The 14,378-nt window shown below is 47.3% G+C and overlaps 6 protein-coding genes across 6 annotated transcripts; 4 read left to right on the top strand and 2 right to left on the bottom strand.

Annotated features, from left to right (window-relative positions):
* Positions 1–178: 178 nt before the first annotated feature.
* FSST1_007759 (general substrate transporter) lies at positions 179–1,842 on the bottom strand (the record flags this gene model as incomplete). The annotated part of the gene is made up of 2 exons (XM_083224575.1): positions 179–798; positions 849–1,842. The coding sequence occupies 2 exons, from the start codon at positions 1,840–1,842 to the stop codon at positions 179–181; spliced, it is 1,614 nt and encodes a 537-aa protein (XP_083083720.1).
* Positions 1,843–2,524: 682 nt separating this feature from the next.
* Positions 2,525–4,261, top strand: FSST1_007758 (glycoside hydrolase superfamily; the record flags this gene model as incomplete). Its single annotated transcript, XM_083224574.1, has 1 exon — positions 2,525–4,261. One exon carries the CDS (start codon positions 2,525–2,527, stop codon positions 4,259–4,261), a length of 1,737 nt encoding a protein of 578 aa, XP_083083719.1.
* An 841-nt stretch (positions 4,262–5,102) lies between these two features.
* Positions 5,103–6,734, top strand: FSST1_007757 (uncharacterized protein; the record flags this gene model as incomplete). Its single annotated transcript, XM_083224573.1, has 4 exons — positions 5,103–5,575; positions 5,623–5,807; positions 5,870–6,254; positions 6,305–6,734. The coding sequence occupies 4 exons, from the start codon at positions 5,103–5,105 to the stop codon at positions 6,732–6,734; spliced, it is 1,473 nt and encodes a 490-aa protein (XP_083083718.1).
* Positions 6,735–6,927: 193 nt separating this feature from the next.
* On the bottom strand, positions 6,928–8,346 carry FSST1_007756 (pyridoxal phosphate-dependent transferase; the record flags this gene model as incomplete). The annotated part of the gene is made up of 1 exon (XM_083224572.1): positions 6,928–8,346. The coding sequence occupies one exon, from the start codon at positions 8,344–8,346 to the stop codon at positions 6,928–6,930; it is 1,419 nt and encodes a 472-aa protein (XP_083083717.1).
* A 418-nt stretch (positions 8,347–8,764) lies between these two features.
* FSST1_007755 (major facilitator superfamily domain-containing protein) lies at positions 8,765–10,254 on the top strand (the record flags this gene model as incomplete). Its single annotated transcript, XM_083224571.1, has 4 exons — positions 8,765–9,238; positions 9,292–9,536; positions 9,593–10,034; positions 10,084–10,254. 4 exons carry the CDS (start codon positions 8,765–8,767, stop codon positions 10,252–10,254), a joined length of 1,332 nt encoding a protein of 443 aa, XP_083083716.1.
* Positions 10,255–11,704: 1,450 nt separating this feature from the next.
* FSST1_007754 (uncharacterized protein) lies at positions 11,705–13,183 on the top strand (the record flags this gene model as incomplete). Its single annotated transcript, XM_083224570.1, has 2 exons — positions 11,705–11,999; positions 12,057–13,183. The coding sequence occupies 2 exons, from the start codon at positions 11,705–11,707 to the stop codon at positions 13,181–13,183; spliced, it is 1,422 nt and encodes a 473-aa protein (XP_083083715.1).
* Positions 13,184–14,378: the final 1,195 nt, after the last annotated feature.

Below are 14,378 nucleotides of genomic sequence, written 5' to 3'. Positions count from 1 at the left end.
CATCGTTCACGGGACATGAGAAGGAAATGTTGTTTCATTATAGTCATGCAATTTCTTCATTCCACTCCTAATGCTAATCGATTGCTAAAAACATGCAAAGCAATTTTGTTGTTCTTCGTATACTAACATCCCCCGTTCCCACTTGCCTCGACCTAGAGATCGGGGCTCAATTCCACTCTTAAGCCTTCGGCCTTTGAACGACGGCGCCGTCGTTGACCACAAATTCGGAGAACTTCCTAGGAGGAACACCACCAGCATACAAGCAATCAATATCATGATATGTCCTGTTCTTGGTCTCAGGTTGGAACCAAAACAAAGCAGCGAGAATGAAAACTTCAGCTCCAACGAACAAAAACATGACCTTTCCACCCCAATTCAGCTGATCAGGATTGATAAAGTATGGAAACACAGAGGAAAGCATAAGGGCTGTCAGTTGCTGACACACTAGACTGAAAGCAATCGTCTTGGGACGGGTGGCCTGAGAAGCAGTCTCCTGAGCGACAGCCCAGCCAAAGCAACCGACAGTGGCGGTGTACAGCATAGACCATGTGATCATGAACGTAAGGAGAGCAGTATTAGCAGCGCGGTTGGATGTACTAGCAAGCGAGGCTCCAGCGATGATAATGGACCAACAGCATAGAAGTGTACCGCCTCCAACTAGAGACTTTCGTCGAGGAAGGACATCGGAAACGGTGACGGCAAAGCAGTTCGAGAGGAATTGTAGTGTCGAAGAAATCGCAGTGAGGCCGAAGGGATCGGCTTGACCGATGAGCTCGAAGTAGTAGGTTTGGTATGTGTCTGTTGGTGTTAGTGTCTGATTTGGTGCTTATATGGATACTATATCTTACTTGCAAAGTAACCGCCAGAGAAGTTTTGTGATTGTAACCCCATAACTGCAACCAGAGTTCTGGTTCGATGCTCCTTGGAGAAAATGGCCCTCCAGCTTGTCTGCTTCGCCATCGAGGCCTCGCCAGCGGCAACTTCCAATTCTGACTTGATGAAGTTGAGTCTCTCATCCGCATCGATTGAATCACCATACAGCTTAACAATGGCCTTTCGGGCGTCGTCGTCTCGACCCTTCTTGACGTACCAGATAGGGGATTCGGGTAGGAAGGGGAGGCCGATAGCAAACAGTGTCGGCACAAGGAATGTCATCACAAAGGCAAGTCTGAAGCTCCACTCGCCCTGAATCTTTGAGGATCCCCAACCAGTGATGGACGAGAGGAAGAATCCCAGCACAATGACGACGTTTGTGAGAGAGCTGAGAGAGCTTCGGAGAGCAGCTGGTGCGTTCTCTGTGACGTAGAGGGGGGGAGTGACAGTTGAAAGGCCAACCGAGAGACCGAGCAAGAGCTTAGACACGAAAAGAATGGGCAGGCTAGGTGCAAAGACGAGGGCGAAAGAGGCAGCCAGGGACAAAACGACAGCAGTCCAAAGGACAGCTTTTCGACCGACATAGTCTGCGAATTGTCCCGCAAGGAAAGCTCCAAAGACCTGGCCAATAGTGCTAGCTGCGTTCCAGAGAGATTGCCAGAGCGCTGGGATAACGTATTGGTCGCCGACTTCATAGTATTCACCATAGACTTTGCGAAACTCTGGAAAGGCGATCGCTACACCTGAGAGACCTTGATCATAGCCCCATCCGAAGACAAGGGACATGATGTAGAGGGACCAAAAGACATAGCGTTTGTCCTTCTTCAAGTTTGTCCAGAGACGTTGGTATTGTTGCTTGGGGGTGAGGTCTTGGGCATCAATAGCTTTCTGAACTCCAACTGGATCTATGACTGCTGCCTTTTCGACATGGTCAGAGACAGTAGCCAGAGCCTCAATCTTGGTTGCCATTTCGTAAAAGAGGATATGATGATGAATGTGGCGAAGTTGAAACGATGTTGGAGATGAAGCTTGGGAAAATAATTTTGAAGGGATTCATGTTGAGATTTATATCAATTGGAGAAACACAGTATTGAGTATCTTTCCCCAGAAACTAGTCATCGATTTTGGTACTAAGAAAAGCCCCATGGGGATCTCAGTAGAAAAGTTGACCCCTTTGTCGGACCTGACAGTCTGTTCTGCCATGTTCTAAAAGTTGAGCATGTCACGATCATCATCACCCTAGACTCTAGAGTCAGATGGAAGAGAAAACAGAATGGGGCCAAGGATTGGATGGCTGAATTTCTACTGGTTGACAGATCCCTGAAGAATCGACCCAGAACAGACAAACTGGATGCCATTGTCGGACCGATATTGATCGCCTCTGGGGTGATGTCCATGGTTGTTCATTGACGAATCATAATTCACCCTTCCAAGTTCAGCCGGCCGAGCTCCGTACCCAATATTCGCCCGGGATTACATAACATGGGTTGGATCGTCCATCACAATATCGGCCGACAAGTCCATTCCCCGCATCTGCAACGGCCATAAGCACATTTGTCGGACCGGGGAAGGGTATAAGAAACATAGAATCATACTTTCATTATGACCAGCATTATTCATCCCATATCATCCCATTATCACACAAATCATCATGTCAGATCACAACCCTCCGGACCGACAATGGTGGAAGGAAGCCGTTGTCTACCAGATCTACCCAGCAAGCTTCCTCGACTCGAATGCTGATGGGCTTGGTGACCTGCCTGGCATCATCTCAAAGCTTGATTACATCCGCTCAGTCGGAGCAACTGCCATATGGCTATCCCCCATCTTCAAGAGTCCTCAACATGATATGGGCTACGACGTTTCAGACTACCGCGACATCCATAGCCCTTATGGATCACTTCGAGATGTTGAAGTTCTCATCAAGGGATGCCATGAGCGAGGTATCAAGTTACTACTCGATCTCGTGGTCAATCACACCAGCCATGAGCACCAATGGTTTCGAGAATCACGTTCATCAAGAGCATCCCCTAAGAGAGATTGGTATTTCTGGCGTGATCCCAAGTTTGATTCAGATGGAAACCGCAAACCACCAAACAACTGGTCATCCATCTTTGGCGGCAGTGCTTGGACGTTTGACGAGCCCACGGGCCAATACTACTTGTCGCTCTTTCTACCTGAACAGCCTGACCTGAACTGGGCCAACGACGATATGCGTCAAGCAACATATGCCGACATGAAGTTCTGGCTCGATAAGGGCGCTGATGGCTTTCGCATCGACTCGATGAACCTCATGTCCAAGCACCCTGACCTCCCGGACGCACCCATCACACGGCCTGGTTCAGAATTCCAACCCGGAGACAAGTACTTTGCCAGTGGACCCCGCATGCACGAGTATATCCAGGAAATGCGGGAGGAGGTCATTGACAAGTATGACTGCATGACTGTTGGAGAGCTTGGCTTCACGAAAGATGAGGCGAGCGTGGCCAGTTATGTGGCAAAGGACCGACATGAGCTGAACATGCTGTTCACGGGAGACATCGTCGACATGGATTTCGGTGCTAACCACAAGTACGAAAGAGATGACTTTCGTTTATCGAAGCTCAAGGCAATCACTAGTCGTTGGCAAGGAGCTATGCCCAAGTTCGATGGCTGGAACACCGTCTACATGGACAACCACGATTCAGGTCGCTCTCTGTCACGATATGGATCAGATCTTCCCCAGTATCGTAAGGAGGCAGCCAAGATGTTGGCCATCTATCTTGGTACCCTGAGTGGAACATTATTCCTTCTACAAGGCCAAGAAATTGGTATGGCCAACGCTCCAGAGTCTTGGAAGATCGAGGATTATATCGATGTTGAAGGACTAAATTATTACAAGAGCCAGTTGGAGAAAAGAGGCCCAGGCGCTGATATGTCTGATGTCATGAGGGAGATGAGACTCAAGGCACGCGATAATGGCAGACTACCTATGCAGTGGACTGCCGACAAGAACGCTGGCTTCTCTGAGGGCGACAAGCCATGGATGCGCGTGAATGACGACTTTAAGGAGTGGAATGTTGCCAACCAGGAGAATGACGACGACAGTGTGCTGGCTTTCTGGAGGCAGGTCCTACAGCTTCGCCAAAAGGAGAAAGACGTCTTTGTCTACGGACGATTCACCAACCTGCCTGAGTACGAGAATAGCGAAGATATTTTTGCATATACCATGACTGGGTTTGATGGGAAAGTAGCTCTTGTTCTCCTCAACTTCTCGAACAAGGAACAGAAGGTCGTGTTGAAGAATGGACCTTGGGGAAAGAGGCTACTTGGGAAGAACTCAGACGAGTTCAGTAAGGAAGGCGTGATTCTCAAGGCTTACGAAGGCGCAGTATTTGCAGGATGGTGATGATTTAAAAAGACAAAAGCGAGTGTATTGGAGCCCAAGAACTGTCGTGGGGCACAAAATTGTCATGACATTGCATTCAACTATGAGATCACGACAGTAAAAGAAATTGCGATGATGACATAAAACGACTCCGAACGTTGGTGAACCTTCAACTACAAATGTCGTTACTTGCTGTTACTAGACAGATAATAATATATTATCGAGATAATATAAGATATAAGTTGACCTCAGTTTATTCTTGTAGATATAACACCCATGAATGTAGTACCAAATCCGAATCGGATTCAGCACTCGGAATACCGCTGGCGGCACTTCTTTCTATTGACTGTAAGAAGAAAGGATAACCAAGCAATGAAAACGCCGTAAGCCAACACAAGTAAGATACCTGTTCTTGGCATTGCCGCCATGACTCTGTAGCCATGAATCGCTATACCAATATTAGACACGGTTATGTACTCGGGCCTCGGGCCGGGTTCGGGCCGTGGTCAAAGGACTCCCTTTAGGTCTTGATTGGCGGGGAACATACAAGTCTAGTTAAGCTTAACTGTTAACATGGTAATTGAATTTGACATCGAATCAAAATCCTTGTTTCCCCAGACTTCCCCAGACTACTAGTCAGCTAGTTATGAAAACAGGGTCACTTCCTTGTAGATCTGGGCACTTTGGTTAGGTATAACGACCATGGCCACGTGTAAAGCTGTGACCATATGCACTATAAGTAGAATGTAACAGACTCCCAAAGTCAATTTAGCAACTGAATCCTTGTGCCGACGGTCTGACGGCTTTTCACTAATTGCCCATTGCATTTGTCCATCTCCTAACTCTTTTTCCTATAACCATCATGAATGAAGCCATCAAGGACAATGACAAGGCAAGTGTCAACATGTCTGAACATGTCGACAAGCTCCAGTCTGTCGAAAGTGCAGCTTGGAGTGAAGCAGATACAAATAGGCTTATACGCAAGATTGATTGGGCCATTATTCCGTTCGTCTCTCTCCTCTACCTACTATCCTTCCTTGATCGAACCAATATTGGTAATGCTCGTCTTGATACCCTAGAGCTGGACCTCGGCATGTCAGGCCTTATGTACAATCATGCACTTGTCATCTTCTTCCCCTTCTACATCGTGGCAGAAATCCCTTCAAACATGGCCATGAAGAGGTTCAGACCCTGGATCTGGATTCCTTCGATGATGTTAAGTTGGGGCATCTGTTGCGTATTAATGGGCATCGTCCACAACTATGCTGGTCTAATGGTTGCACGAGGCTTCCTTGGTCTCACCGAGGGTGGCCTGTTTCCTGGAATTGCCTACTAGTATGTCATCCTGATCTCCTGACCCTACAGCTGGCTTACATTCGCAGTATCACCATGTGGTATCGTCGCCACGAATGCGGTTTTCGCATGGCCATATTCTTTTCCGCCGCTACTGCCGCAGGTGTATTTGGCGGTTTTCTCGCTCGTGGCATCATGGAGCTACGCGGCAAGGCAGGACTGGCTGGTTGGCAATGGATCTTTATCATTGAAGGTCTTCTTACTGTCGTAGTCGGTAAGTATCCACCAAAGCTAATGGACCTATATTACAAAAAATATTAACCAACATCTTTTCAGCGCTCGCATCATTCAAGCTCATGTCTGATTACCCCGAACGAGCGAAATTTATAACCGAACAAGAGCGAAAGCACATTCAAGAGCGTCTGATGCTCGATCGGTCTGGATTGGCAGAAGAGTTCGAGATGAGATACGCGCGGGATGCTTTTCGTGACTTGAAGATTTGGGTGCATATGTTTATCGCAGCTGGCACGTTTACTGCAGTCTACGCATACTCCCTGTTTCTTCCTACCATCATCCGCGATCTGGGCTATTCCAGTACGACCGCGCAGCTCATGAGCACTCCTCCTTATCTGGTGGCCTGTGTTGTTTGTGTTGCAGCTGGGTGGTGGGCTGATAAAGTGCAGCAGAGAGGGATCTTTATGATCACCTTCATCTCCATGTCGTGAGTATTCTTACAGGTTCCCTTGTTGATGATTGCTGACCACCCACCAGTGCAATTGGGCTAGTTCTTCTCATGGCTGTTGAGAAGGCGGGTGTTAGGTACTTCGGCTGCTTTCTCCTCGCCTCAGGCGCATTCCCGTGTGTTCCCCAGGGGATTGCCTGGAACAGCAACAATATTGGGGGATCCCTCAAGCGGGGTGTCGGTATCGCAATGAACGTGAGCTGCGGTAACATTGGTGGTGTGATTGCGGCCTATCTGTTCCTGGCAAAGGATGCTCCAAGATATTTCCCAGGCTTTGGCACTCTCTTAGGCCTCCAGATTATGTCACTGATCTTGTCTATCTGGATGACCATTCAATTGCGTCGCGAGAATGCTCGTCGGGATGCGGTGCACAAAGACCCTAGCTTGTATACTGAGGCAGAGAAGCATGCTGAGCGCGAGAAGGGTGACAACGCGACATTCTTTCGTTATACAATCTGAGACAGTCCGCCAAATAAGGGAATGAATTTGGCAGTCACCTATTCTGAATCTAGTTAATAATTGTTTATACAGATACAGGAAGGAATGTGATGCAACTATAGTTCTCTCATATCGCAATTCCTAAAAGGTTGTATTGATTTATAATTTATAAAACTATTTGACAGTTGATCCAAGTCTTTCTTGTGTCTGGATATTAGTCAAAGAACACCGTTCTTTCTGCTGCCTCCACTGCTTGTTTCAACGTCCGAGAGATGACCTGCAGCTGATCCTCGGTTACTGTAAATGGAGGCGCAAGCAGAATGTGGTCTCCGTTGACTCCATCGATAGTTGCACCACCTGGGTACAGAGCAACACCCTTCTCGAAGGCCAGTTGTTGTACCAACAAGCCAAACTTGGCTGTAGGTTCAAATGGTTGCTTCGATTTTTGATCCTTCACAAACTCAACTCCCCAGAATAAGCCCCGACCTCTGATATCTCCAACTGACCTACACCCGCTGAGATCTTCTCTTAGCATTCTTTCAAGGACCAATCCCATCTTGACACACCGCCCAACAAGGTTATCGCGTCGGATAATCTTTTGCACGGCCAATGCAGCGGCACAAGAGATTGGATGTGCTTGGTAGGTGTGTCCGTGATTGAAAGCGGCTGAACCTTGTCTCAAAACGTCAACCACTCGTTTATGGATGAGAACGCCGGCAATGGCAGCGTAACCGCCCCCGAGACCTTTGGCGACCGTCATGATATCGGGCACCACCCCTTCTTGCTCGAAAGCAAAGAAAGTGCCTGTACGGCCAATACCGCACATGATCTCGTCAAGAATCAGGACGATATCGTACTTGTCGCATAGCGCTCTGACACCTTTGAAGTAGCCAGCAGGCGCAGCCACACATCCAGATGTTGCCCCAACTACTGTCTCGGCGATAAATGCAGCGACCCTTCGAGGTCCTACACGTAGGAACTCTTCTTCAAGTTCGACCAGTAATCTAGCAGTAAATTGATCCTCACTCTCGGAGCTGTCCTTGTAATGATAGGCAAAGGCAGGCGAGACATGAGAGATATTGGGATAAAGGAATCCATGGTAGGGGGCCCGGCGAGCAAGGTTTGTAGAGATAGACATGGTAGCCATTGTGTTTCCGTGATAGCATTGTCGTCTAGAGATGATATGTACTTTGTCCAGATCACCCTTTTCGTAATGGTATTGACGAGCAAGCTTCAGTGCTGACTCGACAGCTTCGCTGCCACTGCCGACGAAGAATGCCTTTTCCAGGCCGTACGGGTTGCCTTGCAAAAGAACATCGGCAAGTTCTTCTGCAGGTGCAGTGGTATAAGATTGTGTATGAACGTAGCTGACTTTGCGGGCTTGGTCGGTAATGGCTTGGATGACTTCCTCACATCCATGTCCGATGAGCGCGACCGCTGCACCGCCACAGCCGTCGATGATGGTTTGGCCGCTGGACAACTTTAGTTCGATTCCTTGCGCAGACTCAACCATGTAAGGATGCTGCACGAGGGATCTATGCATTAAAGCGCCTTCACGATGGATAGGCTTGATTGGTGTGGAGAGTTGGTTGCAGGGGACATCAGCGAAGTCCCCAATTGTTGAAGGTGCCATGATTGGAATAAAAGAGTAATATGAAATTGTAGAGATAATAGCAATCTGATGTGTAGTGTCTTGTCTTGCTTAATATCAGGTTGAAGCCTCGACGTTCTTATAAGAGCCCAAAACCGAAATCCGATGGAACTCGTCGGAACTCGGGAATGATGAATTTTCAGCCGAACACCGACCAGCCGACTAATACCGGGCCATCGCTCAGTTGCAACATTTCCATGACAAACAGCATTGTGCTTTATGATCCACTGAGCTGGGATTGTTATGTCACGGGCGCCGGCTTTACTGAATTATTCTAATCCGATGACCGATGCGCGATCGTATATTTAACCTGGCTCCTTCTAGAGGTTTTCTAGCAAGACTTCCTTTCTTGGGAAACTGGCCCTACTCTCACAATCATTCAGATTGATGTAATATCATGATGACTCAAGCCACAAGTTCAGTTAACATATGGCCCGAATCTTCAACCTCGTCGGACAATGAAAAGGGTAGCGAAACCGACCACTCACAAGCCGCCGGCGCTACAACACCGCCTCCCTTTGAGTTTGATGACCCAAAAGGATGGATCGCTGTGGCAGCAGCGGCTTGCTCTCTATTTGTTTACCTAGGGGTTATCTATTCCTGGGGCATCATGCAAGTGAGACTTGTCGAAGTGACTGGAACTAGTCTTACAACCTTGACATTCGTCGGATCATTAGCAACCTCGTTCATGATTTCACTCAGCATCCTCTCTGGGATGGCAGTCCGTAAGCTTGGATACCAAAAGACAGCCTTTGCGGGCGGGCTGTTGATGGGATTGGGCGAGTTCCTTGCTAGCTGGACAACGAAGCATATCGGAGCTCTGTTTGTCTTCCATGGTGTGATATTCGGGATCGGCGGAGGTCTATCTATCTTTGTAAGTTCCAAGCAATCTATAACGCTTTTGAACCCCATCTCACACATTCTCAGGCGTGCTCAACCGCCCCTCTGAGATGGTTCAAGAGACACCGAGGCCTTGCCATGGGCATCGTGTTCGGAGGAGGAAGTCTTGGTGCCGCTATCATGAGCATAGCAACCAATCTTCTTGTGAAGCAAGTGGATGTTGCATGGACATTCCGTATTCTTGCCTTCATGCTTTGGGGGGTTTGTATACCAGCATCTTATTTCATCCAGCAACCAATTGGATCCGTGAACGCGGGATTGAAGTTACAATGGTTAGTTACTAGGCATAATCCTTGTTCATCTGTCTTTCAACTCACATCTTGCGTAGGTATCGCTTCAAAGAACCTCGGTTCCTTCTTATCATCGGTGGCACAGCGTTGTCGTGCTTTCCACTGTTCATCCCACCATACTTCATCCCAATCTTTTCGCGATCAATGGGCTACTCCAACCAGATAGCCATCGTCATACTTGCAGCCTGGAACCTTGCTTCGACTGTTGGGAGAGTCTTGGGTGGCTACACAGCCGACCATCTCCTTGGTCCACTTAACAGTCTGATTGTCTGTCTGCTTTGCATCGGCCTCAGCTCATTGGTCGTCTGGCCTCTCGCATCGAGCGTTGGTATCTTCTCCGTTTTCCTGATCTTTAACGGCATTGGATGTGGCGCCTTCTTTAGTCTTGTACCACCAATGCTGGGTGCGACAATGGGTCCTGAGAATACGCTTGGTATCCTGCCTATTGTTTGGACTACTTGGTTTTGTGGCTTCTTCTTCGTAAGTACAGAACTTCCAAGCTCATATAACTCCATGCTGATTTTAATAGGGTACTCCGATAGCCTCAGGTATCTATTCACTAGCGGGAAGCGATGGTAATGAGGATGTCTCAACCTTTAGGCCGGCTGCCTATTATGCTGGCTGCATGTCTATGGTAGGGCTGTTGTTCATCATTCTTATCCGTCTGAGTATTTCCAAGCGACTGCTCGTCTGTGTATAATTGATTGAGCATGAACTAGCCAGAGTATTAGAAAACTAGAAAAGGTGGCAGCTGGAAGCATAAGAGACGAAATCAGTAGGTTACTTTATGCTACTTAGGCTATACTTCTTAGGCTACTTATTTCTATACCCTAAGACTTAGGATAACGTTTCTGCTACCCAGTAGCCCAGAAGCTCATGATTTTAACTGGAAGACCTATGAGCATACTGACCAGCAATCTACCTAGCGAGAAGACCTTAGGCTTCACTGGAAGATGCTGTGTGATCTTAGGTGACTCAAAATGGGGGGTATGGGAGAAGACTTCGAATGTTAGAAAGAGGTAAAAAAAAGCGCGCATAATTTAAATGTATACAAAGAGAAATAGGTCTTTGAATCTGAAGATGTTTCAGGTAATGTTGCGGTGTTGGTCGCGTGTTGTTTTGAAGTTAATCGGAGAAGGTGATGCGTGTTATAGGTGTTGAAGGATGAAGATGTAGAAAGGTAAAGCTGTTGCTCCGGCTGATCTCGACTCTCATCTCACCGAATGTGATCACCATGCCCGATCGCACTGAAGATTGCATTTTGATTGCTTCTGCCGTGTGGGGCAACAATCACTTTGCGATGACAAGACGGATTATGCTTGTACACTGTTTTCAAGTTAGTTCTGTTCTTCTCTGTTCTTCTCTCCTCGATTATCAGGTAAACAAACCGAGCCGACGTTTGACCTACAGATTTGTGTAATCGTGAATCGGGATCTGAGGTGCCTACTTGAGCAAAATCACGTCAGATAGAACTCTGTTTATGTTTCACCCATTCAAAACTTTCGTTCACTCTTGTTAGTTGCCAACATGTCGCTTACAGTAATATATCCAAGTAACTTTACCACATGTCACCGAATGGATGACGAAACTGGTTTTGTGAGATAACAGGCCCTTCCAAGTGCACTTTTGAATTAGCCACTAAAAGCATAAAAGATGAGTCAATCAAGATGCAATGCAACTTTATGATGGTGACAAACCCGATTATGCGTTAGTACAGTTTTCCATAGGTAATAACACAATGGGCAAATGTGATGTCGTTTCATTCTTCTTTCCTTGTTCATCAGACCAACACACCGGACCGAGTTCTTGCTGACAATTTGTGTAACCAGAGGCTGAGGCAACGCTGAACAGTGTTTAAGCCAAACCACGTCGCATCAAACTTTGTTCTTGTTTTCACTCAACCGAATCAGCCTTTTGTTCACTCTTGTTGGCAACCCAGATTTAGGGTGCTTCACCAGAATAACTTTACCACATGCAAACCCTTTCATCATACTCTCAAAGGCGCATTTCTTCCCGCCACTCCTAAATTTTCATTTAAATCCCAAGTCCACACAAGAGCACTGAGCAACCCCAACAACACACCCCATTCTACTTTTGGCATCTTCTCAAACCGGGCATCTCATATCTCTTTTGTTTCTACTCACGGCAAGATGGCGTCTTCCGAGCAGCCCCTGTCGCTCCGCCCCAAGGACTCAGACATTCCCCATCCACTCCCTAGTCTGACTGAGCATGAGCTCGGCCCCCGATTAACTGTTACGACCGAGCTTTCGACTGAAATGCAGACCTTTTATCCCGAGTTCATCATGCGCGTTGAACAGGTGGCTCTGATTTTGGTTGTCGATATGAAAGAGTTCAACCCCGACGACGGTCTACTGTTAACAGAGAATTGGACACCTCCAGACCTGAAAGACCGATTGCTGAATGCCTCCCCGTTTTGCAAGCATTGTAAGAGCATCTGAACCTTAACTGGTGTCGGGAACTATTAGCTAACCACGGATACAGACATGCTCCACCTTAACCCGGATAATCTCGAAAGTTACTCCTGGCGGCACGCCCTGTATCAAGCGCCGCTCAAGCAGCCAGAGCTTACTGATGAACTCATCAAACAAGCAGACTGGGAGACAATCAAGCTATCAATGTACTACGAAATACGATTCGAGACCGAACCAGATCTCCAAGACCTCTCTTACCCTGAGGAGGAGAGCGACAAGTGTCGGAATCGCGATAAGAACGTCTGTGCAGTAACAGGGAACCGTGACCCTGTAGTCTTCTGGTTTATCCCGCGCACCTGGAACGATACCAAGGACCACAACGATGCCACAGGCAACCTGGAGGGATCATGCCTGGACGTAGCTGACGTCGACATTCTGGATGATATCATTAGCGCGACCGAACTTGGTAAAAGTCATAAAGCATGGAACATGATGCTCGTTGATCCAGAGCTTTATGAATATCTCGTCCATGGTTTCTGTGCATTCAAGTTTGAGGCGATTGAGGAGATTCAGAAACCCACCACACACGATGATGATCGCGATGATGATCGCGATGATGATCACAGTGACGAAAACGTTTATGTGGTTTTGCGGTTCTACTGGATACCTCAGTTGACAGCACGGTTCAACCAAGAAATCAATGTGGCAGACATGAACGCTATTGCAACAGAGTTTAATGCTTTTATTGCCAAAGGATATCCCCCACCAGATCGCTTTTCTAAAACTATTACGACACCGAGATCAGGCGATCGTGTCCAACTGCTAAGAACAAGAGAAGAAGCGCCAAAGTTCAAGTCTGCGGCCAAGGTTCACTGGGCTTGTATACTATACACGGCTCTTTGCGGTGGTGTTGGGCTTGCTCATTTCATGACTGGTATGAATCAGGGCGACGGTTCCTTGCAGCCCAGGGACGAAGAATACGCAGAGGAGGTCGCTCGGGATTTCGATATGGGGCTGCCTATAGCGCCCAGGTCACTCAGCAGTATGGGGGATCGGTCAGAAGGGGCAGCAAGCGTCTTTTCAAAGACGGGTCAATCAACTACCACTGGTACCACATCATCAGACAAGAGTAAAGGTAAAGGGTCCAACTCAGACAAGGCTGGGTCGGCCGGAGGTAAACAGCCATCTGAGAAGTGACCTTTCCTTGGGTCATAAGTATTGCGAATCTTGGTTCTCTCTTGTCTCGATCTTCTTGTATCTTGGTTGTCGATACTTCAAGGTCCCCTTTGAATGAGAAGGTATCATCCTTAGTTAGGTATCTAGGTCAATACCGTGTTTGCTTGTCAAGATTTCTGAAGTCTGCGCTGTGTATGCTGTCCTGCGTCTCTGGAGTACCTCATTCATCTCAGCAGCCAGTTGAGGATCAATGTCCACTAGAACGTGTCACCAAGGGCTCTACAGTCTCCCACAGATGAGCGGCAGCATCTGGAGTGATCTGTTTGATGCTGATATGACGAGAGGCGAGTGCCAGCAGTTGTATGCAATGAAATAAGATATGATTACCACTACAAGAACACACTGGCTGGTGTGAATGGTAGAGGTTGACGTTGTCAAAAGCTGATGCGAAAAGAATAAGCCGGCGAAGGTACTCTGAAATGCTCGTGGCAGTGGTGGTGCTGATAAGACTTGAGATACTAAGATAAAATACCCTAAATGCTATTCTAGGTGTAACGGGGTTCGAACCCGCAGGTCCTTCGTCAGGGTCGAGCACGTGACCCTGCTCCACCAATCAGGGTGCCGCATTTGCTGACAAGTGTCTCGTATTGTCTTGTATATCCTCCTTAATTGCGAAATATATACTGTAAGGTCTTTATAGTAGGTTGTTCTTGCTTTCTAGACTCTGCATACTAATTTAGATATTGTCTGCGAAATTCTATAGGTAGTATGTTCTTTGATCTCTTGGTGTGGAAATAATATGCAAGTTGGGTGAACGTCCGCAGAGTATTAACATCGCAGTCTCACTGAGCGAGTTGGAAATGTCAAGTGAGATAGGTGGTGATTATATTAATCGTTGATGATGGAGTTGATATGCTGAGCAGACTGCAAATGTTAAATGAGAGGCATGGGAAGTCAATTGCTGGTTACTGGGACTTAGAACAAGCTGATAGTAAATAATTCGCAAGCTGAATATTGTAATAAGAACTAAGCTAATGTTTTATCAATGCTAGGCCATTAGTGAATTGCGAAGGCAGCCAAGGTAAGATTTTGCAATGCTTGAGTAACCAAGTTAATTCACAATACTGAACATAGATGCCCCTCAAATGGTGGGGCAGCTGATTTTGGTGGTAAATTCGTAAAGCAAGTGGTACCTAGGGTGAATAAATCCGAAAAC

This window comes from Fusarium sambucinum, chromosome II, assembly GCF_050947815.1.
Source record: "Fusarium sambucinum isolate potato_lamoka chromosome II, whole genome shotgun sequence".
NCBI classification, from domain to species: domain Eukaryota; kingdom Fungi; phylum Ascomycota; class Sordariomycetes; order Hypocreales; family Nectriaceae; genus Fusarium; species Fusarium sambucinum.
Note: the sequence above shows the minus strand (reverse complement) of the source record. Positions and strands in the feature narration are given on the sequence as shown.